The sequence below is a fragment of the Podarcis liolepis genome (assembly GCF_965112155.1).
Source record: "Podarcis liolepis genome assembly, chromosome: 4".
Taxonomy (NCBI): Eukaryota; Metazoa; Chordata; class Lepidosauria; order Squamata; family Lacertidae; genus Podarcis; species Podarcis liolepis.
Window position 1 is genome coordinate 33,603,996 of NC_139558.1, and position 24,404 is coordinate 33,628,399.

Here is a 24,404-nt window from a genome sequence, read left to right on the forward strand (position 1 = left end):
AAGTAGATAAATAGGTACCGCTGTGGTGGGAAGGTAAATGGCGTTTCTGTGCACTCTGGTATCCGTCACTGTGTTCTGTTGCGTCGGAAGCGGTTTAATTATGCTGGCCACATGACCCGGAAAGCTGCCTGTGGACAAACACCGGCTCCCTTGGCCTGAAAGCGAGATGAGCGCTGCAACCCCAAGTCACCTTTGACTGGACTTAACTGTCCAGGGGTCCTTTACCTTTACCTTTAGGGCACCTGCTAAAAACATTCTTATTTAGGCAAGTCCACCCAGACAGGCAGAGTGCTGACCTGTGTTTTAATCTAGCTTTGAGTTTATTGTTGTTTCTAATTATTTCTTTTAATGTTCCAAACGGTTTTCCCACTGATTATATTTTTTAATTTATTGTTTTATCCTTTTCGTAAACCGCTTTGAGGTTTCCTTACAAACAAGCAATGTATAAATCTTGCAAAAACAAACAAACAAACAAACAAACAAACAAACAAAAAACATTACATTGAGTCAGACCCCCTCCCCCTGTTGGATAGTGGTTCTCTCCGGGGTTCTGGCAGAAGTCATTCCCGGCCGTACCTGAAGATGCTTTCTGCCTGCAAAACTGAATGCTTCAAAAAGATGGCAGTTGGATAAGCCAGCTGTTTGAACTGGGCCTGTTCTGTGTGAGATGCAGAAATATTTGCTCAAGGTCAAGAAAAAAGTCCCCAAGAAAGAACCTGGCAGCTGACCTGCTTTCCTCTTGTGAATGTACAGAAAGCATTCTATTCAGGGGAAAATTCAATGCAGCGTTATTTAAATGGAACATATAAAACTGCTACACTACAGTCCAAGCCGCTCTCTTTTGGAACTGCTAATAAAACCAGTGAAATAGAGAGACCCTGGAAGATGTGTAGCAAGAGTGACAGGTAAGGCAAAGAGAGCAGACCGCTATGCTGTGCTTGGGTAGGCAACTCACCCAGGTTCTGGTTTCAATAGCCAAATGCAATATTATGGTGAAGAGAGCGATGGTGGTGACTGGAGTTCCCCAGGAGAATATGTCCACATCTGAATCATAATACGTCTGAAAACATAAAATGGGGATTAGACAAATTTGGTTGTTTAAAAAACATCCAACAAATAAACACGCTTAATGTACAGTGGTACCTCGGGTTACATACGCTTCAGGTTACAGACTCCACTAACCCAGAAATAGTACCTTGGGTTAAGAACTTTGCTTCAGGATGAGAACAGAAATCGTGCTCTGGCGGTGCGGCAGCACCTGCGGGAGGCCCCATTAGCTAAAGTGGTGCTTCAGGTTAAGAACAGTTTCAGGTTAAGAACAGACCTCTGGAATGAATTAAGTTCTTAACTCGAGGTACCACTGTATTTGAAAAACTCACTCTATGTCAATTTTATTAAATCTCCAAAAATATTTCCAATTGTTTATTGTCATATACAATTTTTTTAAAAAAACCCACAAAGTTTCTTCTTCCCCCTCCTTTCCTGATGAGTTTTATTATTATTATTAACTGTTTTACCACACTTATGTTTTTATTATCTAAACTACACTCTCTGTCAGGACGCTGTCAGTGGCTCCTGGCTGGTTGCCCAGGAAAGTATAAAGACAAAGAAAAGTTTCTTACAGTCCTTTTTTATTTCAAACTTTACAGAGAGAGGCTATAGAACCCAGCCTCTTGGATAATGGTGTTGTCCCAAGTGAATCTCCATTCCCCCTTCTCTTCCACTTTCTCATTTGTCATCCTCATCATCTCCTCTATGGGTGCCACTAAGTGGCCTCTGTCTTCAACCACTTTGCTCTCCTATTTTTAAGGCTTGCCAGGTTCTTGGAGATGGAGGGTCTGGAATGCTTTCTAATGACAACATGTCAGCCAGGTGCTGCTCTGGCTCTCCCATGATTTCCCAACTTTCCCCCTCATCTGCCTCTGAGCTGTGACCTCCCTCAAACCCCTGTTGTAAATCTATACTGTCTTCCTCTTCCTCCTCCCTGGAAGGGTCAGGATGGGGAGGCGGTCTCCACCACTCTACTGCCCAGTCCCTGACACTATCGTTAGTTCTTTCAGTAACCCACTGCTTAAATTTCAAATACTGCCCGCAAGTTAATGTATGGTAATGCTTTGATAGATAGTCCATCCATGGTCTCCATTCTTCCTTGAACGCTTTGTTATTATGTCACCTTAATTTGGCAAACTAAGAGGACAACACATTTGAAATTGAGATTGCCACCAAAGATGTGCTCCATAAGGAGCCCGACCGAAGTTATGACTCCCAACATGTTATTTGCCACATTCACACATACATTCTGTCTCTGGGCATACACTTAAAGAACCCCCTTGCTGAAGCCCTTTTCAGTGGGTATTCTTGCTGGCAACAAGAGTTTTAAACTCCACAAATCGAGCAGACTTCCTGCTGCAGAAGTTCATCTTCTGAGCACATGGGAATGCAGTGAAGCCAGGGATGTGGGCAGAATGTGATCTCGCAGCATGTGATGGTGAATGCAGCTAGCAGGAAGGGGGCAAGAGAAGACACACACAGAGAGCTTCAGCATGTCTGCAACTGGTAACTTACGAAGTATGGGATGAAAAAGCAAACCAGGCTTTGGTAGAGAGCATCGATCATATTCATCCAAAACATATGTGGCTGGTACTCCTGCAATGGAAGAAAAAGGGGGAAGAGAAAGCTTTGAATCCGATAAGACACAATTTGTATGTTTTTCTGTTTTAAAAAAATCAACTGCAAAAAGGCACAAAGCAGCTCAAGTTGTGGATTTCTGTCTCAGTCAAGTCCATCTAGAGACGCCTGTGAAAGTCTCTGAGATCATGCCCACATACAAGCTCTGCGGGCTTCAGTTAAAAAGTGATCATTACAAGACCTCCAATTCTTCTCTGCCTCAGATTAAATTCTGAGCTTATCCCCCAACTGAGACTAAAATCCACCTTCCCTCTTACTTAGTTTATCAACCCCCACCCCCAAAGCCTCTTTTCCTTCCAGCAACTTATCCATACTCAGCCTCCAACCTGCCCAACATTCCCCTCAAAGAGCTACTGTACTCCTTGGGAGGAAAAAGGCCTTGAGTCTTCATGACAATCATGTGGCTGCACCACACATGGAGTCATGCTGTCTCTTCTGCCCCCTGGCTGGGGTTGAAAGAGAAGTGGGGGGGGGGGGGAGGGATTAGGAGAGGCTGGGTGACTGATGAAATTCTGATTAGCTCAGACGTAATCCCTCCCACTAATCTTATTGGAAGTGATTCACCTTATTTTCCAAGCCAGCCTGTCATGGGATGAGCTTGAACATATTCACTTCCATCCATAGCCCTCCAGATATTCCCACAATGCACAACCTTTGAAGCCACACTTTTTACCTCTTGCCTCCTGATCTGGCCTGACCATCAGGTTCCTAAACATGACTCTACTTTTGTTCAAGACTGCATCAACTCGCCAAAGGAAGTGTTGGATCCAGACTAAGTGAACTGGAAGACAAGCCATGAGCCCCATGGATTTAAAAAGGGAACCAGATTTCAGTGGGAACAAGGTTCAGCTGACTTAATCTGGATCCAGCTTATTATCTTTAAAGATGAAGTTTCATAGGTACTGGGGCTGGGGAATGGGGTGTTCATGACTCTTCACCTACCTTTACATTGTGCTTTCCTGCTCTTGAAATCTACAAACGACGTCCTGATCCCAACCTAATCTGGCTCCTTAGCATTCCTCTTCAGAGGAACCCACAAGATATTTCACTCTTGCCTGTATTCTCCAAACAGCTTTTCTTGGGAAAATGTCACACGGTGTTTTATACAGAGAACTCTCTGACAGGCTGTGCTCTTTACACAGCTCAAGCAATTTTTCAAACTTCCTTAGCAACGCTTATTATGACTTAAATGTTTAGTGAATGTCGACCGGCCAATCTCCCACTGCGAGATCTTAGGGACATAGAGGAAAGACAAGGTCCCCCAGCCCACCCCTTACCTCCATGTTCTGACCACTTTTGTAGAGCTGAGGCACAGCAATTAAGATATCTGCTGGTACGTCTTTATCAAGCACTCCAACTATCAGTTGGGGAAGGGATGAGAATAACAAGTTGAAGAAGATCAGGTACCACTGATCTATCATCGAAGACCCGGAAAACCCGCAGTAGAACTGGAACCAGAAGAGAAGAGCTACAAACATCTTTGACGGGGAAAAATAAAGGGGGGGGGGGAGAACACACACATTAACCATATGCAACCTTTGGGACTTGCAAGCATAACATCACTCTATAACTTTTTGGATATATCAACTCTCTTTTTGGGCTGCCAGAAAAGAGGCCCCATCCCTGTGCCTGGACTTTATTTGAACAAAAGGAAGAGAGCCAACTAAACAATGGTTTAACCTACTCAGGGAGGGAGAGAAACTGTATGCATATAGGTAGCAAAAATAATTTCTCAACCCCCCCCCCCCCGTAAAGTGGTAACTCTGCAGGCAGATGTCCCAGGAACCAAAATGGAAAAGGATTTAGATTACGAAAGAGTACACAGAGTTCTGCGACATTTGCAATAAGAAAATAAAAATAAAATAAACAGTGGCACTTTAAAACCTTCCATCCCAGCTTCTCCAAACCAGCATATGTGTGGGTTGTGTAGAAGTTTGGAGACCGACAATGGGGCTGTGTAAAGCTCACGTCCCATGCAAATCCCACAAAGGCTGTCCACTTCTCACCCAACCCTGACCTGATTTTAGATATCCTTTGTGGTTGCTTTGGGTAGTTGAGTTCAAAGACAACACAAGTTATTAGAATCAGTTCTCCCTCCAGCAATGGTCATGTGGGAAGCTTCCTCCGAGACTCGTGTCTACTCTCCACTTCACCCCACCGAACCAACTGGGCAGGAAAACCGGGAACCAGATGAAGTCTTATCTGAACCCAAATCCTTCTACATCAGGGGTGAGAAACCTGGTGCCCTCCAGGTATTGCAGGACTACAACTCCAGTTGTCCCTGCCCATTGGGCATACTAGCTGGGGCTGATGGGAGATGGAGTCCAATGACACCCAGAGGGCCACAGGCCCCCCCAACTCCTGCTCTATAACACTTGAATTGTTGCCATGCATTTCTATTCTTCAGGTCCCCGCAACAGGCTTTTGATCTTTCACGAGGCTGGTGGCTTGTGATTTCAGAGTGAGCAGCTAAACACGACTGCTCCTAACGGCTGCAAACTCAGAACCCAAGCCCCCATTCTGCTGCACACATTTAAAGTGGGATCAGGACCATTGCAGCCATCCCTGTCCCTCTAGCAAGCTTGGGGTCAGCGTACTGAATATCATATGGCTTATCACATGCATAAACGCCAACATGCTGACATTCTATGGATTATTTATTGTTGTTTTGTTTACTGAACTTATATACCACTCTATACCTGGAGGTCTTGACTAGATGGAACCTGGATGCCCAATGTTTGGATGCTTGACACACTAAGGGGGGGTCCTCTGACCAGTGCAACTCCCACCCGACCCCAGTGCTATGCAGGAAACCAGCTGCACAATTTCTACAGAACTCCACCTGCAGCTGCTGGGTGACCTTGGGCCAGTCACACTTCCTTGAAGTCTCTCAGCCCCACTCACTTCACAGAGTGTTTGTTGTGGGGGAGGAAGGGAAAGGAGAATGTTAGCCGCTCTGAGACTCCTTAGGGTAGTGATAAAGCGGGATATCAAATCCAAACTCTTCTTCTTCTTCTTCTACAGAAAATTGCTGATGCTACAAGTGCTTCTGCTCTTGTATTATTCCGAGATGCTTATTACAAATAATTTATAATTACAGGGCATCTCAAATGTGCATTTCTGTGAGTGCATCTGCCGTGTTTCCATTTTTACAATGCGGGCTACACAAGCAAGAAATATAAAGGCTGCCCTGGTCAGATACTACTAGTGCAGTCGTCTTAACAATTTTCTCTGGAGTAGTTATGTTGGCTTCAGAGATGCTACTCCAACGCAAACTTGTTTCAGCCTTTCTGCCTTAGGAATTCTCATTAAAAACAACAAGAAGAAGAACTATTGAAACTTGAATTGCTCTCTGAGGGATCTTCAGGACAAGACGATTCTGAAAGCTTTATGTTTAATTTATAGGCAGCCTCTGAGCAAACCGTATCAGGAACTCATTGTATAAATGCAAAACTGAACTGCATGATTGTTTCCCCCCTCTCTTCCTCAAATCCAAATGTGTGCAAATTTCGGAGGCACCTGCTCTCTGGGCTGTAGGACTTCATACAGGTGATGAACAGGCTGAGACAGAGCCTGCAAAATCATTTTGTCAGCCCCATCTGCTGGAGGCTCAGTGCTTTTGGTGACCCCAGTATTCCAGGAATTATGTTAAGAGCAGTTCTTTTAAAGGTCAACCTCAGAGGCCAGGAATTTCATCATATTGTAATTCTTTATTGTAATTGACAACTGTAAACTGATTAATTATTATTTGCTAATACTATTATATTCTGATAGATTATTGAATATTGCCCTAACTTGCAACGCTGTGAATGATTCTGGCTGGTGGACCTTGAGGAGGAGATTTAGGCAAGCCTCAAGACTGCCAACCCTGCTCCGTAACTTATCCCTAAGTAGCAAGTCTTATTCTTGTTATCAAATTTACACAGACTGATTCTCCGGCACGTGATTCCTGTCACACAGCAGGGTCTGCTATTCCTGTAAATGCCAGCCATCTGCATTTTAACAAGTGCTGCCAGATGAAAACTCCTAAAATAAAGGGATAATGTGGAACTATGGCATCTGCTCTCTCTACAGAAGGCTACGGAGTTGGGCTTCTGAAAGGGAGAACACCTACTACCCTGAAAGGCCTGCAGATGATAAATAACTACAGTATGTACACAACATCCCCTTGCCCACCAAGAGGCATCGGGAGAATACGTTGTCTCCCATGCTGTCTGTCACTTTTTCTCTCCACCTGCCACATGACTAATTCACAATTCAACTGCTTCCCATTTCCCTTCACAAGATCCTAATCCCCAAACCCTGATCTTTCTCTCCTCCTCCATCTCTCCTTCTCCTTCCTCTTTTTTGATAGACATGCTGCGTTACCGTTCCTCTGTATGACTGCCTGATGCACAGATTGTTCTCCTCAAGGTTTCACCGTCACAAGCAACACGGCACCTCCTTCTCATGTTAACAATATGGCAAACCATGGCTTAGTACAAAACAAGGAAATATGCAGGCTCCTATGGAGGAGACTGTGGCTCCTTTGCTAAACCATGGTCTGGGTCCAGTCCAAACCTTGGCTCATGTTTCACCTCTCTCAAGGCATCCTGCAAGCTGCAAACCATAGGAAAAATCTCCTTTCCGGGAGCCTGCATGTTTGCTGATTTGTGCAAAGTTTGGCTTAACACAAGCATCTGGGCTGCTTATATGGAGTGCGACTGAACACATCTCTCATATACTTGGGTCCAAGCCATTTCGGCGACTATAGTTCAGAACCAGCAAAGTGAATTGCTCCTAGAAAGCTCTAGGATAGAATGGAGGAACCTGTGGTCTTGCAATATTAGATGGACTACAGTCCCCATCATTCCTGACCATCAGCCATTCTGGCTGTGGCTGATGGGACTTGGAGTGCAACAATATCTGGAGGGCCATAGATTCCCCATCCCCACTATGTGAAGTCAACATAGATTCTGGAGCACCAGAGTAACATCTTCCTGTCCTCCCCTATTTTGGCAGGATGTTGTGCTTTGCACCCTCCCCATTCAGGGTGCTGTGTTCTGCTCCATATTCTGCCTCAAAAGAAGTTTCTGTATGTTGTGCATGCAAGGTTCTGCAAGCACGAGTCACGATTAACAGGTCAAAGCAAAAATCAAAAGCGTCACCATCTTCTCAGCAGACAGCGTAAGTGAAAAGGCACTCCTAAGTACAATCCGGAAACATGTTCAGGCTACAAAGCTAACACACACTTACTGCATTTTTGTAGAAGAAATACAGCACCATGTTGGCGAGCCGTGAGTAACACCAATGGCCATGCACAAGCAAGAGTTTTTCCAAGTGCCGGAACTTTGGGATTGCGAAGTCACTTGCCATCACAGCCTTCAAGGCAAGAAGAGTTGACATTATCCTTCTGCAGATGTTATTTGAACATATTTTTTTTTTAAAAAAACCATTTTAGGTGGAAACAAGCAGAAATCCACAGGTGCCCCTGAAATAACGCTGGGAACACAGATATTCACAAAAGGGAGGAAATGCCCTCTGATCAGCTTACTAAAGTGCTCCAAGGCTGATTTGTCAATCTTTCAATATCTTATCACTCAAAGACTTATTCTTCTGCAACTGACTCCACTGAGAACTGCTACGGTGGATGTCACTGGAACATTCATTGCTTGATATATTCTGCAGCGCTTCCCATTTCATTGGGATTTCTGGGCTCACAGGAAGTAAGGATACATGTGTTTATGTAAATGTAAGTGCAGTAGAACCCCAGAGCACATAGGTACACCATGGAATCCGCCCCTCACAAGTGGCAGTTTAGTTAAATTCACGGAGGACAAGGCCACCAATGAATACTAGGCACAATGCCCATGTTCCGCCTCCACTGTCAGGAGAGCGTGCTTCTGAATGTCAGTCACTGAGAATCACAAATAGGGAGGGCCCTGTTCTGCTCAGCTCCTGCTTTGGGGCTTACCATAGGCATCTGGCTTGCTAGTGGGAGAACAGATGTTGGACTAGAGGGGCCACTGGCTAGACTCAGCAGACAGCTGCTAAGTTCTTATGTTTACTGCCCCACACCAGATCCTCAGGGGGAGTTAACTGCGCTCCAAGATGCTTCCAGATCCTCCATCCCTTCCATTTCTCTCTCTCTCTCAGTCATATTCCACTCACAGACTCTGATCACCCCCACCCCTACTGGAGGGGGAGATGGGGAAGACGACTGATCAGTTTCCCAAAGCTGGCGTTCACATTGGAGCAATGGTCCTTCTCTGACCCTTGGCACCTATTGGCATCAGCCAGCCAGCCACCCCAAGCAACGCACCAGGAATCTGCCCGACAAATCGAAAGGGTGGCCAAGAATGGCTGGCCATGAACAATGCATTTAACTGGCTGTTTATAAATATTAGAAGACTGTCCATTAGTTTTCCCATTTCTCTGTTCTTCAATCTTTCTACATAATGGAATGAAAATGCAAACGTGTTTACTTTAGTCTTTCCACAAAATTGCCTGACTGCATCCCCCCCCCCCTTTTAGGTCTATTTCTGATCAGGGAGAGAGAGGAAAGCTATTTGAAGGCACTGACAGACTCAATTTCCTTCCACATTTCATAGGAACAACGGCATGTGGCACAAACCACTATTTAATAATTCCCATTCATAAAACCAACACTTATGGAAGACAATACGATACTTGGTGATAAAATAAATATTTAGTGAGATGATGGGAAAAGCTGCTCTTTTCTCAAGATTTCTCTGCATTTATGGCATCCGAGGCCTCTCTTGTGAGGTAAGCCTCCAAGAAAAGGTATAAACAAGCTCTTAGTTTTAGGTTCGTGGATGAGAAAACATGGCCCTTTACAGAACAAAATTGCATCTCTGTGGTTAAAGGAAATAAAACCTGATGCCTATGATATAAAGACTAAGTTCTTTTTTTGCAGCCATTTTAATATCCCTTTTAGAACTTCACAACAGCCACGTGAGGTAGATTAGGCTGGGAGTTACTGGTTGGCCCAAGGCAGAGCAGAGAATAAACAAAAAACCCAATGGTGGATAAAGTATGTTTTTAAGGCAGAAAACTGCACATGCTCAGAGAATTTTTGTTGTTGCTTATCAAGGCTTGAGGTGTGTGTTTATTTCCAGAGTCTCCTCACTTCATCTTGCCAGTGAATGTTATACCTTATATGGTCACAGGTGTCCATTTTCAGTATTTCTCATTTCAGAATACAGTGGTACCTCGGGTTACATACGCTTCAGGTTACATACGCTTCAGGTTACAGACTCCACTAACCCAGAAATAGTACCTGGGGTTAAGAACTTTGCTTCAGGATGAGAACAGAAATCGTGCTCCGGCGGTGCTTCAGGAGCAGGAGGCCCCATTAGCTAAAGTGGTGCTTCAGGTTAAGAACAGTTTCAGGTTAAGAATGGACCTCCGGAATGAATTAAGTACTTAACCCGAGGTACCACTGTATATTAACACATCATTTCCTAATTTTTCCTGCTGCTATTTACTGACTGAATTCTTTGCATGGCTTAGGGTTAGCAATGGAGGAGAGCGGGCCTCTTCTGCCTTTAACAGTTGTGTGGCAGGCAGAAACGAAACAGGGCAAGCCCTTTCCATGGTATAAATATAACCATGGGAAAAGCTTCTCATTCTGTCTGTCAGACAGCTTCTTACATTGGGTGGCCCCTGTTTGCTTTTGCGGGGGGGGGGGGGGGCGGCACCTGCAAGTGTCTGAAGCGCCTCTCTACTTGAGGGCTCAGGCGTCATAAAGCAGTGCTACCAATCCCCAAAAGTACCGCCATCTGGTTGATGGCGCTCTTAGTTGTACAAAATTAAGACAACTGTACTGAATGATGACTCTAGGAGATAGGAACAGACGTCGAGAGCAAAAGGCAGTAATTAAGGAAAAACAGAACATTCAAGGTACAGACATACCTCAGGTTAAAGTCGCTTCAGGTTGAGCGTTTTCAGGTTACACTCTGTGGTGACCCGGAAGTAACGGAACGCGTTACTTCTGGGTTTCGCCGCTCGCGCATGCGCAGATGCTCAGAATGACATCACGCGCATGCGCAGAAGCGGCGAATCGCGACCCGCGCAGGTTGCGTTCTGCTCTGGATGCGAACGGGGCTCCAGAACGGTTCCCGTTCGCATCCAGAGGTACCACTGTACATGGCAATTGAGGGGAAAAATTAAGTGAACTATTTAAAAAGTATTTCAGATATTATACCGTTTTATAAAGGAAACTTAGCCGAAAGGTGAAGCTGCGCAAATGTAAGCTCTGCTAAAGTAACTTTTGCAAAGCCCAGCTGGCCCACCTTGGGGCAGGCAGCTCACGAGACCTCGGAAATCTGCGGCGGCTGTCGCAAAGCGTCTTGCTGCAGCACAACGGGGGAACGAGATGCAAGTGGACATATGGAAAACATATGGACCCGACGCTTTCCCGGGGTGGCTTCTCGGTCTGCATACGGTACCTGCATGCCTTCTGGCCCCGAGATCCCCACACCAACATCAGCTACTTGGATCATACTGACGTCGTTTGCTCCGTCACCTGGTAACAATTCGGGTTGCGGGGAGGAGGGAGGGAGGGAGAAAGAGATGTCGTTTGTTTTTAATTGAAGCAGACATGACCAGTGGCAAAAGAAGCAATGGAAAATCAAGGGGAAAGGAAAAAGGAACCAGGGCCATATTTAGCAGTGAAATGGCTACGCTGCTGTGGAATTAATTGCAAAGCCCAATCTAAATTGCTTGTGCAGACTGGACTTCACTAATTACATGCATAACCATCAAATGAAGTAGTATAAAGCAGAGCAGCACACCTGTTCTCCTTAGCAAATATGCCAGACAAATGAGAAAGGGAACCCAGTTCTTGGAAACAACGGTACTGTATGGTTTTCTGCTGGGCTGGAGTGTAAAAGAAGACTGAACTCCTAAGTTTTAATAGTGGTACATGAAAAACTGCACACGGTGAAACCCCCTTTTGCACATATGTTAATATGTGTAGGAACCCTGTCCTTTTTTCACTTGGCCACCCGTACCTGTAAAGTACCTGTCTAATTGGAAGTACACATAGAAGTAGTATCAGGAAGGTGTGTGTTCTGCAAATTGATGTGCACCATGCAGTAATGGATGCAGAACTGCACCTAGAATGCTGATATTTTATTTTAAAGAGAGAACAAGTTTCTAGTCCAAGTTTCTAGTCCCCTTGAGTTAGTTCTGTGAGAGCGCAATGTTTGGCTCTGATAATCTGATGCATCTGCATAGAAACAAATAGGATCAACCCGCTGAAGATCTGTGCTTTTTTTGGGTGGGGGGTATAGTTTATTATTATATCTAGAACAATATATTCAGTTCCACCCTATGGTTAAATGGGGGGGAAATTGGTGCCATCCAAAATGCGCCATCTCTCAGTCATCGGTGAGTTTATTCAAATCTTTGGTGTAAAGGGAGAGATGGAAAGCAGGATCGCTCCATAGGCCCTGCTGAGAAACTGATTACTTTGGCTTCTCTTCTCCTTGAACTGTTTCCCCTCCAAGTGGGTTTGCTCGTTTTCCTCTTCCTTACAGATTCCCTTTTCCTTTTGTGTCATGTCTTTTAGATTGTAAGCCCAAGAAAAGGGGCTGCCTTCTTTTACTGCCTGCTGTTGCTCCCAGGCTGCCTGCTTTTACTCCCAAACAGCTGTGGGAGACTTTTTAGCTGGTGCGTGTGTGTGGAATGCTAGCAATAAATATATACGTTAATTAATCGCCGGTCAGCAAAGACGATTCTAATTGTGGAGACAGAAGAAAGCCAGAAATAATAGGCAAGCACAGGCTCTATTGAGCTTTATCTTTTAATAAGACTGTCAAAGCAGATGGACGTGTCCTTTTTCTCATTGTTCTGAAGCACTGCTGCTGACCTTATAGCATTATCTTTCTCAAAAATAATGCAAAACATGCTTCAGACCTTTGCTCCTCTATCTCCCCGCAATAATCATATACCTAAAAGGGTATTTTTTCGGGGGCAGAAGCGCTGAAGGGAAATGCATGCAAAAACAATCTCCATTGTCTGTTTCCTCTCTAAAGCTAAAGCAATTAGATTTGCGAGGATAGTGCTCTTTCTCTCACAACCCAGGTTTCTCATTGCATTAGTCTGTGTAATTTTCAGATCTCTGCTCGTGAAGCCAAAGTGCAATTTATGCTAGTGGGTGTTGCCAGAGAACCTTGGCCCTTGAACATAAGCTATGGGGATCGGAGGGATGGCTGGTCGGAAAGAAAGCCTAGGCGCCCTCCCCGCTTCAGTCACAGTGCTGCAAACAGATGCCAGTCGGATATACGAAGCTGGAAAACTCTGCCCTGTTCTGTAAAGAAAACCCACTCAGGCCCAGCCCTGCCATTAGGCAGAGTGAGCCTCAGGCAGCAGATGCTTGGGGGGGGGGGGCAGATTCTAGGTGTTGGGAAGATGGATGAGTGCCCTATACAGTGGTGCCTCGCAAGATGAAAAGAATCCGTTCTGTGATTCTCTTCGTCTAGCGGTTTTTTCGTCTTGCGAAGCAAGCCCATTGACGGATTGACGGATTAGCGCTATTAGCGGCTTTTAGCTGCTTATCGGATCAGCTGATAAGCGGCTTAGCGGCTTAGAAAAAGGGGGGGGGAAAGGAAAAAACCCCGCAGGAACTCGCAAGACATTTTTGTCTTGCGAAGCAAGCCCATAGGAGATTCGTTTTGCGAAGCACCTCCAAAACGGAATTTCATCTAGCGAGTTTTCCGTCTTGCGAGGCATTCGTCTTGCAGGGCACCACTGTATCCTGCACCGCCAAGTTAGGCCGCTGTTCTTAAGTGTGGTGGACAGCACTGCCCGGTCGCCAGCTTCAAAGTAAGGTTTATCTGCCAGTCTGGTTGGCTTTTGTATGTGGAATGGGAAGGAGGGCGGCGCCATCTCGTCCTTTGCCTCAGGCAGAAAACACTCTGGGGACGCCTCGCCTATGCACAAGAAATACCTCGCAGTTTTCACCCTTCGAAAGGAATAACCGTTCCCACAAGACTGGAGGGGAAATGCCTTCTTCCAGAACCCTCAGGATCGTGCCAAGAATAGCGATATAACACACTCGGCGAGTAATACATGGCGGTGAAGTAGTGGAAAAACAAAAGAGTTTTCCTCAGTTCCAGAGGCTGAAAGGCAGGCTGAGATTGATGAGAGAGCACCAAATGTTCCCAAGGAAATCATACTTTTTTGTGGTTTCTCCCTGATGAATTACAGAGACATGCCAACAGCACCCTGGTGTGAAATGAGGACTGGGAGAGGGAGAGGGAATCTTGAATAACTTTCCAAAATGTCTAATGAAACACAGTTTGGACCCCACACTAAGGGGTGGGAGTTAAAGACTCCAATTCCTCTTGGCAAAGGAGGGAGGAGAAGGGTTGTTAGGCCTACGTGGCCCCCATCCTGCCCTGCCTTCTGCAAGATAGGAGATAAGCACCCAACCTCCTCCTTCATCCTTCCCTGCACAGGAAGCTGTGAGATGGTAAGGGCAGGACTTTGGGTCAGGCGCCCAGTGTCCTGCCAAGCAGTGTGGGCAGCAGGATTCCCCAATACAACAGGGCTAGCTTCTTGCCATGTTCTGAACTTAGCAAAGGAAAATGCACTACCACCTCAAGTGGGGAGGGTGCCTGAGACCAGTAAGTCCAAAATGGCTCAGGAAGGTCTAAAATTCATGCAATCGATTTCAATTTTGTATGACCCACCCTCCCGCCGACCCCCAAATTGGCAAATATCATTTCCCCACAAAAGCTGCCTTCTCTGTTTTAATCTGTCTACCATCTCCTTCATATCTTGTTGTCCTTCGCAAGTGCCCTAAAAGCTTGCGGCAGCTTATGCATTGCTCTGAACAAAGAAGTGATCTCTGCTGTAAAAATTACATTCATTTCTCCACTGGTTTTTGCTTCTGGCTCCACCAAAGCCATGTGGCTCCTGGAAGTTTGCCCACAAGAAATGCAAGGAAGGGAAGGAAACATTTCGCGCTAGAAAATGTTCCCCACTTCCACTTAAAATGAAAGAGCGATAGCTCTGGCTGAAAGAAAGAAAATGTCTTGCCTTTGTGTTTGTTTGCTAATCAGACTGAAAGCCAAGGTACTTGCCTATTGCCAAAGTCATTGTTTTGAGTTTGTCTCTGACCAGTTTCACAACCATCCCCTTCTGAATTGGGGTCGAGCGGCAACACAGCACAGAGCGGCACCTCCTGGCTAGCGAAAGGAATTTGTCCTGCAGGCCTTTGTCGAGGGCATAAGCCAAGGTCCTTCCGTCAACCACCAAGCCCAAGTTGGGATGCACCAAGGCTGATGGTGGAACATAGAGAGGGGTGAACTTCACTTGTGAGTTCCCGGTAGGTTTTTCAGCCGCTTCGTTCGAACATTTAGACTCAATGCGTTTCAAGTGTTGCTCCAGCAATGTAGCACACATTTCCTAGAATAAAAGACAACAAAAAATTGAGTGTGTGGAGTTACAGCGAGAAGAAAAAAGAGGCAAGCTCTGGCTTTTGCTCCATGATCTCGATTTGCTTTACTTGAGAAATTCCTAATTTCTTTAAATCAGTGTTATCCAAAGCAACATATAAATGAAAACCACCAGAATAAGAACAGCCACTCAGAAGGAGGGGAGGAGGGGGTGAGGGAGAGAATGGAAGATTAAAAAAGAAAACAGAATTAGAACTTTGCAGAAGAGCTTCCATATGCAATGGTCATCTTTGTTGGGAGGTTTTTAAGCAGAGGTTGGATGGCCACCTCTCCTGGATACTTTAGCTGAGATTCCTGCAATGCAGGGCGGGTTAGACTAGATGACCGCCAGGTCCCTTTCAACTCTATAATTCTGTGATTCATAATCAAGCACATCCCTTTGGGACATTTTACCTACAGGCCAGGCTTGCACAACTTGCAAGCTGAACACAGCCAATCACACATTTAATGTGGCCTAACATATGGAGGACAATCACTGCAGCAAAAAATGAGGTTTATCAAGCCTTCTCAGGGCGGGGTGGCATCCATGCATGGCTGGAAGGCTGTGCTTGGCTTGGTAGCTCACATATTATGCTGGAATGTCTAGGTATATATGTTTAGTAAGCCTCCAGCCTGGCCAGACATGCTATGAAAGGCTGAGAGCCCACTAGATTTACAAGGCCCAGCACTGCACGGCAGTGTCACCATACCGGCGAATCGGCATTCAAGGTGATGATTTCTTCGTCATGGTCCAATAGCTTGCAGGCATAAGCAATATTAACAGCTGTTTCTTGTTTGTCTCCAGTTAGAACCCAGATCTGCAGCCCGGCTTTACGCAGGTTTGCAATGGTTTCTGGGACTCCGTCCTGTAAACGATCCTCAATGCCCGTCGCACCTATGACACAAAGCAAACGGAAGCAAAAATAAAACCAGGACTTTAAATAGATTACCACACACACTTAACCTTGTGCGTTCGGGGGCTGGGAGAGCGGCGGTGCCACCCCTACATCACCGTAGGGACTGCCGCTGCAGTGGATTCTTCCGGTAAGGAAAGAGGAAGGGATGAATCATCACCAAAGAAGACTAGATAAGTAAGATAATGGACTATGCAGAACTGGGAAAATTAAGAGAATCTAATGATAAGTGTTTTATGGAAGAATGGATGCCTTTTTCGGACCATGTGAAGAAATATTATAGTATGATGAACTTGCGAGGTAGGATTTGAGCTATGAACAACAGAAGTAATTATATAATATTGTGGTTATGATTTAATAGATAGAAGACAGGGCAGAAGGGGAGAAACAACAACTCCATGGAAAAGGGGGCGAGAAGTCGACAAAAATAAAAGACAAAATTGTGTTTTGATTGTATATGTCAAAAATGTTGAAATTTAACAAAGTATAATTAAAAGAAAAAGAAAGAGGAGGGGATTTTTGCAGTTCCTCTCTCCCCCTGAAGCTCTCATTGACCCCTAAAAAGCATGTTGATGGATCCTATGGAACAAGGTGAAAGGTGGTTGTCAACGGAGTTAACAGAGGCACTGACTGGCTCAAAAGCTGTTCTGTGACTGTGAGGGCTCCATTTGAATTCCCCCTTTACAGTCATACCTTGGGTTGCGAACACCGTGGGTTGCGCATTTTCGAGTTACGGACTGTGCTGAACCCGGAAGTACTAGAACGGGTTACTTCCGGATTTCGGCGCTCGCGCAGAAGTGCTAAATTGTGATTTGCGCATAAGCGCCAAAGCGAGTCAGGCATGTGTGCAGACGTGGCACTGTGGGTTGCGAACGCTGCGGGTTGCGAACGTGCCTCCCACACGGATCATGTTTGCAACCCGAGGTATGACTGTATTATGTGGGACTAGGTGGACTAGGAAAACCGAAAGCGCAATCAGGTGTTCCAGAATATGCAGCATCCATGTCAGCTGATATACCACCTGACTGCAAGTAATTCCAGAGATTAATGGCAACCACTGAGAGAATGCTTCTCAAGTTCACCCTCTCAATGCCTTTCTTTTCTGCTTGCTGTTACCTAGAAGATGCAAATCAGTCTCTATCCGAACGGCCGACTGGAACAGCAGCTCTTCCCGGTTGTCGATGGAAGATTCTGCTTCAATGTGACTTTTCAACCAGCAGGAATAGTCTTCCTTGCTCAGGACCTGTTGAGGAAGGAAATAGGGAGGGAGGGAGGCAAGGAGGAGGAACATTCACATCAAGGGAACATAAAAGGCCACGGACCAGCACAGAGACACCGGATGAATAACCCCATGGCTTCAGTAGGCTTGAAAATACCTCATGCTGTGTGTGTGTGTGTGTGTGTGTATATATATATATATATATATATATATATATATATATATATATATATATATATAACAACCCCCTCCCCATATATGTGAGATACACCCCCCCCCAAATGAATTTAGGACGTTTCAGGCACTTACTTTCTTTGCAATGCACAAAGTTCTGAGCCCATCAGCAGCATAAAGATTAAGAAAATTCTGAGTTTTGCTTCGGATTTTCTTCTGATGTCTGTCTCTAGGGTCATCTGGAAATGTTTTTCCCCCCCAAAAAGCAAAACACTTAAAATTATTAAATACCAGTAATTTTGAAGTCTAAAAATGAGCAATCCTTTTCTCTCCCTTGTGGCTGGAACTAAAAGCCATATATATAATAGCAATACTAGTATCCCCCAGGAAACCCCAAATCTTCCTGCTCAAAGACAATTATTTTGTGTATGCCACATAGTTTTTCTCTCATTTAAAAATGTGCCAAAGAGTCTTGCATTATTATTTTTTAATGTTTACTTTCTGTTCAGTTGCTTGCACTGATATAGCTACAGGTGTATCATTTATTCCATGAGAAGGACATGTCTGTCCTACTTTATTGGTTGCAATCCTATTTCTACAAAATGAGTTGTGCTGGGCTGCACTAATGTAGCTCACTATGGGGGGGAATCAAAGAGATGGAACTAGGGTGGTACATAGACAATGGGCCTCAGATGCCACCAAGACCATGTACCTATGGAATGTTTTGATTTTCTGGACAATACTGGAGTTTTATGAACTTTGCTTCTAAGCTTTGAGGTTGGATTGTTTTTTTTTGTTAAGGAAAAGTAGGTAGAAGAGACGATAACAAGGGGAGGGACAGAAAGAAATGCACTGATATGGATTTGGAGTTTTGAGCCTTCATCGCATAGCATCAACTTTAGCCTGGTTGCTTTGCTGAATTTGTTAATACTTATGCTGGGTGGCATTTTGTTATTTTTAGATGTATTACTTAAATTATCTCTGGTGAGCCATCAGAGGTCTTCACAAAATGGAGTAGAAACCATCTCTCTCTCTCTCTCTCTCTCTCTCTCTCTCTCTCTCTCTCTCTATAGATAGATAGATAGATAGACAGAAAAAGGAGGGCTAAAAACTTGTTTCTGTGGCAAATAATCCTCCATTTCCCAGGATTCTCTAAGCTAAGCCAATTACAATATTCAGTTCCGTGTTGTTACTGAATAAATGAGCATTATAAATTGTTCATATTTTAAATTGTAATAATAAGACGTGATTGCATTTGTCACCACATATTTCTTGAACTAGAGCTCTCTTTCAGCTAGCAAGAAACAGACATTCCGAAGCAAGTTTTTTTAGGCTGCAAGATCTAAGTAGCATATCCGAATAGGGAAGGTTACTTTTGGTGCTAGAATGACAAACAGTTTTTAATTCTGTGGTCCTAGTCTAACTTACGTATGTGAAGGACAAAAAGCCCAAGCTTGCATGTTTGTTTGTTTTATTAAACAAATAATGCAGAACGAAAACGATTTCACGGCAATTTGCTCTAGTGTTTTCCAGTAAGATTAAGTTAATTATGGTAAGAAATTTATGCTGAAACCAACATTTGCTGTCAGACTAAAGGACTGAAGTTCACGGATCCACAAGTTGCAAATGTGTCAAAGAAAACAATCCAATTTGACTAGCAAATCCGAAGTACAGAGTTCATTTCAGCCTCATATTTTATTGGCGACGTCAAAGCATCGACTACAGAACATCGCCACTTTTTATTGATTTCAGATCCCCCCTGCTTAAGTGCGGAAAACAAATCTCTGCAAATGGACGGGAAAAACTGCTCCAAATATAAAAATTCTGGAAAAAAATAACCCAGCACAATACATTGAATACTACAGCGAGTGAAAGCTCATCCATTTTTATATTTGTTCAGCCAAAGGGCCGATACCTCACTGTCAGGTTGCTGCTTCTAAAGAGATCATAAAGACGGAAGATGCTACGAACATAGTTCCTCAAAAAAAATTACAGCAGGGCACAAATCTATCTGTGTCGTGGCAGAGAAAGTCAGCCCTAAGCTGTTATGCTTTTTTCCATAACCTGAGAGGGGAAGTTTGTACCTGAAGAGCAGGGCAGAAGGAGATCCATGATAGCCGAATCCGCTCCTTTAGTGTAAACATTGATCTCATCGGTGAGAGGATGCCTGACCACCACAGACATCCGTTTCCGGATGGAGTCGAAGCCCAGAATGTGCAAGAGTTCAAAGGTCAGTCTCCCCAGGTGAGGCAGCTCTACAGAGACCTGGTCAGGAAGCCTACCAACCAAAGCGCAGTCGTAGGCTCTTGCCGCATAGACAAGGGCGGCTTCGTCTGGGCTCTCTGCCTCGTAGCGTAGTTCACCCTCTCTCGGCCCATTGCCCAGTGTCCATTTGGGCTGCTGGGAACTGTAGCTATTGTTATTCACCTGGGCAGAGTTAGCTAGCTTTTCTTCTTCGTTGAGTAAAGTGCTTTCCGTGGATGCGGATGAGATCATGCTGGAACCAGCTCGCTGTGTCGATTTGCTGGTGGCCAGGCTGGACGAGCTGCTGTTGTTGGAGCCGGACGTCAGGCGGCTGGGCGTGAGTCTCCGAATGAAATCCTCGATGGTCTTGACGGGAGACTTCAGCTCAAATCTGATCCGAACCTTAAGAAACAAGGACCAAAAATGATGTACAGATGGTACTTAACTCCTGGTAAATTAGCAAAAATGTATAAAACATGCTCAAATGTATGCTGGAAATGTAAGGAAAAAGAAGGCACCTTTTATCATATGTGGTGGAATTGTAAGGTAGTAAAAGGATTTTGGGAAATGATATATAACGAGTTGAAAAAATGTTTTAAATAACCTTTGTTAAAAAGCCTGAAGCCCTCCTTTTAGGAATTCTAGGTGCCGAAATCCCAAAGGAGCAGAAAAGGCTACTTATGTATGCAACCACGGCTGCACAGATGTTACTCGCCCAGAAATGGAAAGAAGATAAAGTTCCTACCAGAGAAGAATGGCTGATGAAGTTAATGGACTCTGCTGAAATGGCTAAAATGACCGGAAGTGTCAGAAATAAATTTCAATAAGGAATGAGGAAAATTTATAACTTATCTTAAAGACCATTGTAAACAGTTAAAATTGTTAGTAGGATTGGAATATCACTTGTAGTTTAAGGTTGATTCTGGATAAAAAGGAAGAGGTAAAGGGTTTGGATTTTTATAAAAGATGCGGAATTGATTAATAATAGGACCCACTAAAGGGGAGGGTGGAAGCCCAGGAGATTCCTCGGAATCTTGTTTTATTTATGTGTGATATATTTCTGTAAAATTTTAAGTTGAAAAACCAAATAAATAAATTTAGAAAAAGAAACAAGGACCAACCACCAAGAAGGGAGACTCGTGTGAGAAATCAGCCTATGTAAATCTGACAGTGCAAATGAATAGAAGCAGAGCACAGCGGATGTTTTGCACACATTTCTGGAGCTAATAAAAGGCTTCCAAAAGCAAAAAATAAAAACAGCGCACAAACAGCAGGCACAGGAACCTGTGGCCCTCCAGATGTTAGAACTGTAGAGTTGGAAGGGACCCTGAGGGTCATCTAGTCCAACCCCCTGCAATGCGGGAATATGCAGCTGTCTCATATGGGGATCGAACCTTCAACCTTGGAATTATCAGCACCATGCTCTAACCAACGGCATAAACCGTCACCATTGGCCATGATGGCTGGGGCTGATGGGAGTTGGAGCCCAACAACACTACTGTGATTATATTTAAAAAACCTCAATAGTTGCCCAAGCATCTGCCCCTTTTCATCCTTTCTTGCCCTATCTGACTTTGACGGTGCAGCCATCAGGACCAGGCACAAACCCTAGGCGCGAATAACTGTTGTCAGCCACGCGAATCCTTAAATGAGATGTACACAAATATATTGCCTTTCTCTTTGTTTATTTAACAAAATTTATATGCTGCTAAATTGTTAGAAACAAAACCTCCAAGTGGTTTAAAATCATCCTTGTATTGCCTGAAAAGAAGAAGAATCAGACATTGGTCCGTCCCCCCCCGTACAGCTCCAGTATAGGGTTCTTTGCAATTAAATTTAATGAGATCAACGCTGCCCTTGACAAAGTCCATGGAAACGGCAGTAAATATGCCTGGGAGGACATGCTCAGGATCAAACTATACTTTTTCAGGAGTCAGAGCCATTATCTCTGCAGGGATTCTTTCAGAGGGAACACGCAGACACACCAAAGTCTGCAGAAGCAGAGTCGCACCTGCCCAAAAGCATCTGGCTGGCCACTGTGAGCACAGGATGAGGACTAGAAGTAGATGGGCCATCAGACTGATCCAGCAGCCTCTTCTTAGGTTTTCAGGTCATGGCTTTCAAAAATCTATCCTAAAGCAGGCTTAAGCTGCTTTGCACAGTTTCTCCCCTGTCAGGGAACTGCCATCAGCTCAGAGGCAAGAGGTAGAAGGGCAGCTGTGTTACAGGGAGCCTCCAATCGTGTGAAGCAGCTCTTCCTCCGGTGAGGAGGGAAGTCCCGCCTCCATTGGGGAAGGAAGGCAGGGATCAGAAGATGCTAGAGAGAGCCACAACACCGAGCCTGAGCAAGGCGGAGAGGAAGAAAATCCCCCTTTGCCAGCGCCCTCCCTGCGCAGTCGGTTTGCACGGAGAGAGGGGAGGAGAAGGATGGGGGTCAAATGACTGTTATGCTGGGGAAGGTTTAAGGACCGTCCACTCCCAGATTCTGCTAGCGATTGAGCAGACATGGACTTGAGACGCTCTGCACTGTAAATGTCTTGTACAGATAATAAAGCCTGGAAAAGACCGATGGGAGTCTTGCCTGTTCGCTTTCAAGCAACCATGCCGGCACCTAACATCCCCTAACCTACCTTCTGCCGCGGCTGGTTCGGAGACGTGACAACCACTGTATTGCAAATGGTCAGTGCTATGAAAAAGTCAAAGATGTCAGAGAGTTCGGGGGACAGCTGCGATAACGGTCGGTCGTGGCTCCTCGTGATCTCCAGGTAGCTCGCACACTCGTCAACTTTCTGCAGCAAATGAGGATCCGGCGTGATATCTTTTTCCTGGAATCGAAAGACAGGCAAAGTGAATCCCTTGCAGGCTGGCGCATTTCGAGGGCACCCTTTTCCAAGTCTCCAGGCTGAGCTTGTTCTGCAGATGTGCTCTGTCAAGCATATCTCTGATAATCCCATCTGTGTCTTTGGAGAAACCAACTTTTTCTCGCCCCACGGAATATCGTAATCCAAGCCCTGTGCTTTACAAATTCCGTTTTCCAGTATGCAAGGGGGGGTGGGATAATCTCCCCCCACCGGCTTGCAAACACTGTGAAGCAAAGTAATGACCATTCCTTGTTTACATCGGGGTAGATAACCCTAAGAGTAATCTGAAAGCAACAATGTTTGACCGTGCACCTGCCAATCATCTTTAGAGAAGTTTTCAGCTAAGACCGTTGGCAGTATGTGTATTGATTCAAACACCAATATATTTTCGCTTCTCAAACTGTAATACCATTAATTCTGAAGCTTGTGCTAGTGTGTTGTATTGCAGAAAGGGTGAGCAGAAGGTAGGCTAGGGTCAGGCTTCAGGGACTCGACTTCCTCCCCCCCTTTGGCAGGAGATAAACAGAACAAAGCGAAAGGAGTCTATTACTAGTTAGAGATTCTAATGAACACAGCAAGAGAACAAAGAATCCATTCCTAGGGATGAAGGTGCTCCCAATTAAGGGTTCCACCCACTTCCCCCCTAGTCACCCCCGTCACTTATGTGTCTTGCAAGCTGATCTCGCAACCACTGTGCTTTCTGTGCTGTCATCTTATCTGCTCTCTTTGAACTTGGGCTGAGCGGATGAATGCTTTCCAGAGAAATTGAGTCTGTTAACTCTCTCTCTCTCTCCCAGTGCTTCTTCTAGCTGTTCACCACCCAGTTCTTCCCAACTTCTGTCTTCTGAACTATGTCCCTCTGCAAACCACTGCTCCAAATCTATACTGTCCCATTGCTCCTGGGAAGATTCAGGATCCAGATTGGAAGCAGGGAGAGCCTCCCACCATTCGTCCTCAGTGCAGACCTCCTCAGCACGATCCCTGACAGCTGGGATTTACTGGTAGATCGGTGGGTGAGCCACAGTAGATCAGCAAGGGCTACCAACGCCCAGTAATTTAACAATAGCAATGGCCCTAGTGAGGAGTAAACTACAGTTCCCGGACCCTTGGGTGGGCGTGTACTTTATAGGTTTGGTGTGTATGCAGTCAGTAACCATCATAAAAATCAGGAGAGGCCAGCTCCTTTATCAAATTACAGTGGTACCTCAGGTTAAGTACTTAATTCGTTCTGGAGGTCCGTTCTTAACCTGAAACTGTTCTTAACCTAAAGCACCACTTTAGCTAATGGGGCCTCCTGCTGCCACCGGGCTGCCGGAGCACAATTTCTGTTCTCATCCTGAAGCAAAGTTCTTAACCTGAAGCACTATTTCTGGGTTAGCGGAGTCTGTAACCTGAAGCGTATGTAACCCGAGGTACTACTGTAGTGTCTCATGACCCTTTCAGGAATCAGTCTCCATGCCAAACACCACTGTTGCTGGCATTTTCTCTTTTATCAGATGCTCTAACCAGGCCTTCCTCCTTCAGACTTTTCTACCTTATGAAAGGACAAAACTTTGTGCATGCTTTTGCAAAGTACAATCCAAAAATTACTCTGCATGTGCCTACCACCAATTGATGCTTCTGTTCCAACTTTTCTGCCTCCTCCCTGTGTCTATCTGGAATCTACTGAGGAATTTGAGGCATTTTAATTCTGCTCCCTCAGCAAAAACCAAACATCAAAGGAGGAGACATCAGTGGCTGCGCACAAACGGCATGTGATTTTCTTGCAAAAGTTAGGGATAGCCGCATGATGTCTCTTGCAGCAAAAACAGCTGTAGTGTCTGGTGGCACTTTAAAAGACTGGATTGCGACATAAGCT

General features: G+C 45.0%; 2 protein-coding genes across 2 annotated transcripts in view; one reads left to right on the top strand and one right to left on the bottom strand.

The window, feature by feature from the left end:
* LOC310706258 (uncharacterized protein) overlaps positions 1-21,727 on the top strand; it is an 86,549-nt gene extending 64,822 nt beyond the window's left edge. Inside the window, exon 3 of the mRNA XM_083501773.1 lies at positions 20,331-21,727. Within this exon, the coding sequence (XP_083357899.1) occupies positions 20,331-20,512 (182 nt within the window). The 3' untranslated portion in view covers positions 20,513-21,727. The remainder of the gene's footprint in view (positions 1-20,330) is intronic.
* Positions 1-24,404, bottom strand: part of ATP10A (ATPase phospholipid transporting 10A (putative)) — a 125,682-nt gene that overhangs the window by 6,131 nt on the left and 95,147 nt on the right. The window contains exons 10-20 of the mRNA XM_083501628.1: positions 22,316-22,510; positions 19,526-20,087; positions 17,577-17,680; positions 17,165-17,291; positions 15,845-16,029; positions 14,781-15,105; positions 11,139-11,215; positions 7,924-8,049; positions 3,966-4,166; positions 2,566-2,646; positions 956-1,060 (exon numbers count right to left, since the gene is read on the bottom strand). Coding sequence (XP_083357754.1) covers positions 956-1,060; positions 2,566-2,646; positions 3,966-4,166; positions 7,924-8,049; positions 11,139-11,215; positions 14,781-15,105; positions 15,845-16,029; positions 17,165-17,291; positions 17,577-17,680; positions 19,526-20,087; positions 22,316-22,510 — 2,088 coding nt within the window. The remainder of the gene's footprint in view (positions 1-955; positions 1,061-2,565; positions 2,647-3,965; positions 4,167-7,923; positions 8,050-11,138; positions 11,216-14,780; positions 15,106-15,844; positions 16,030-17,164; positions 17,292-17,576; positions 17,681-19,525; positions 20,088-22,315; positions 22,511-24,404) is intronic.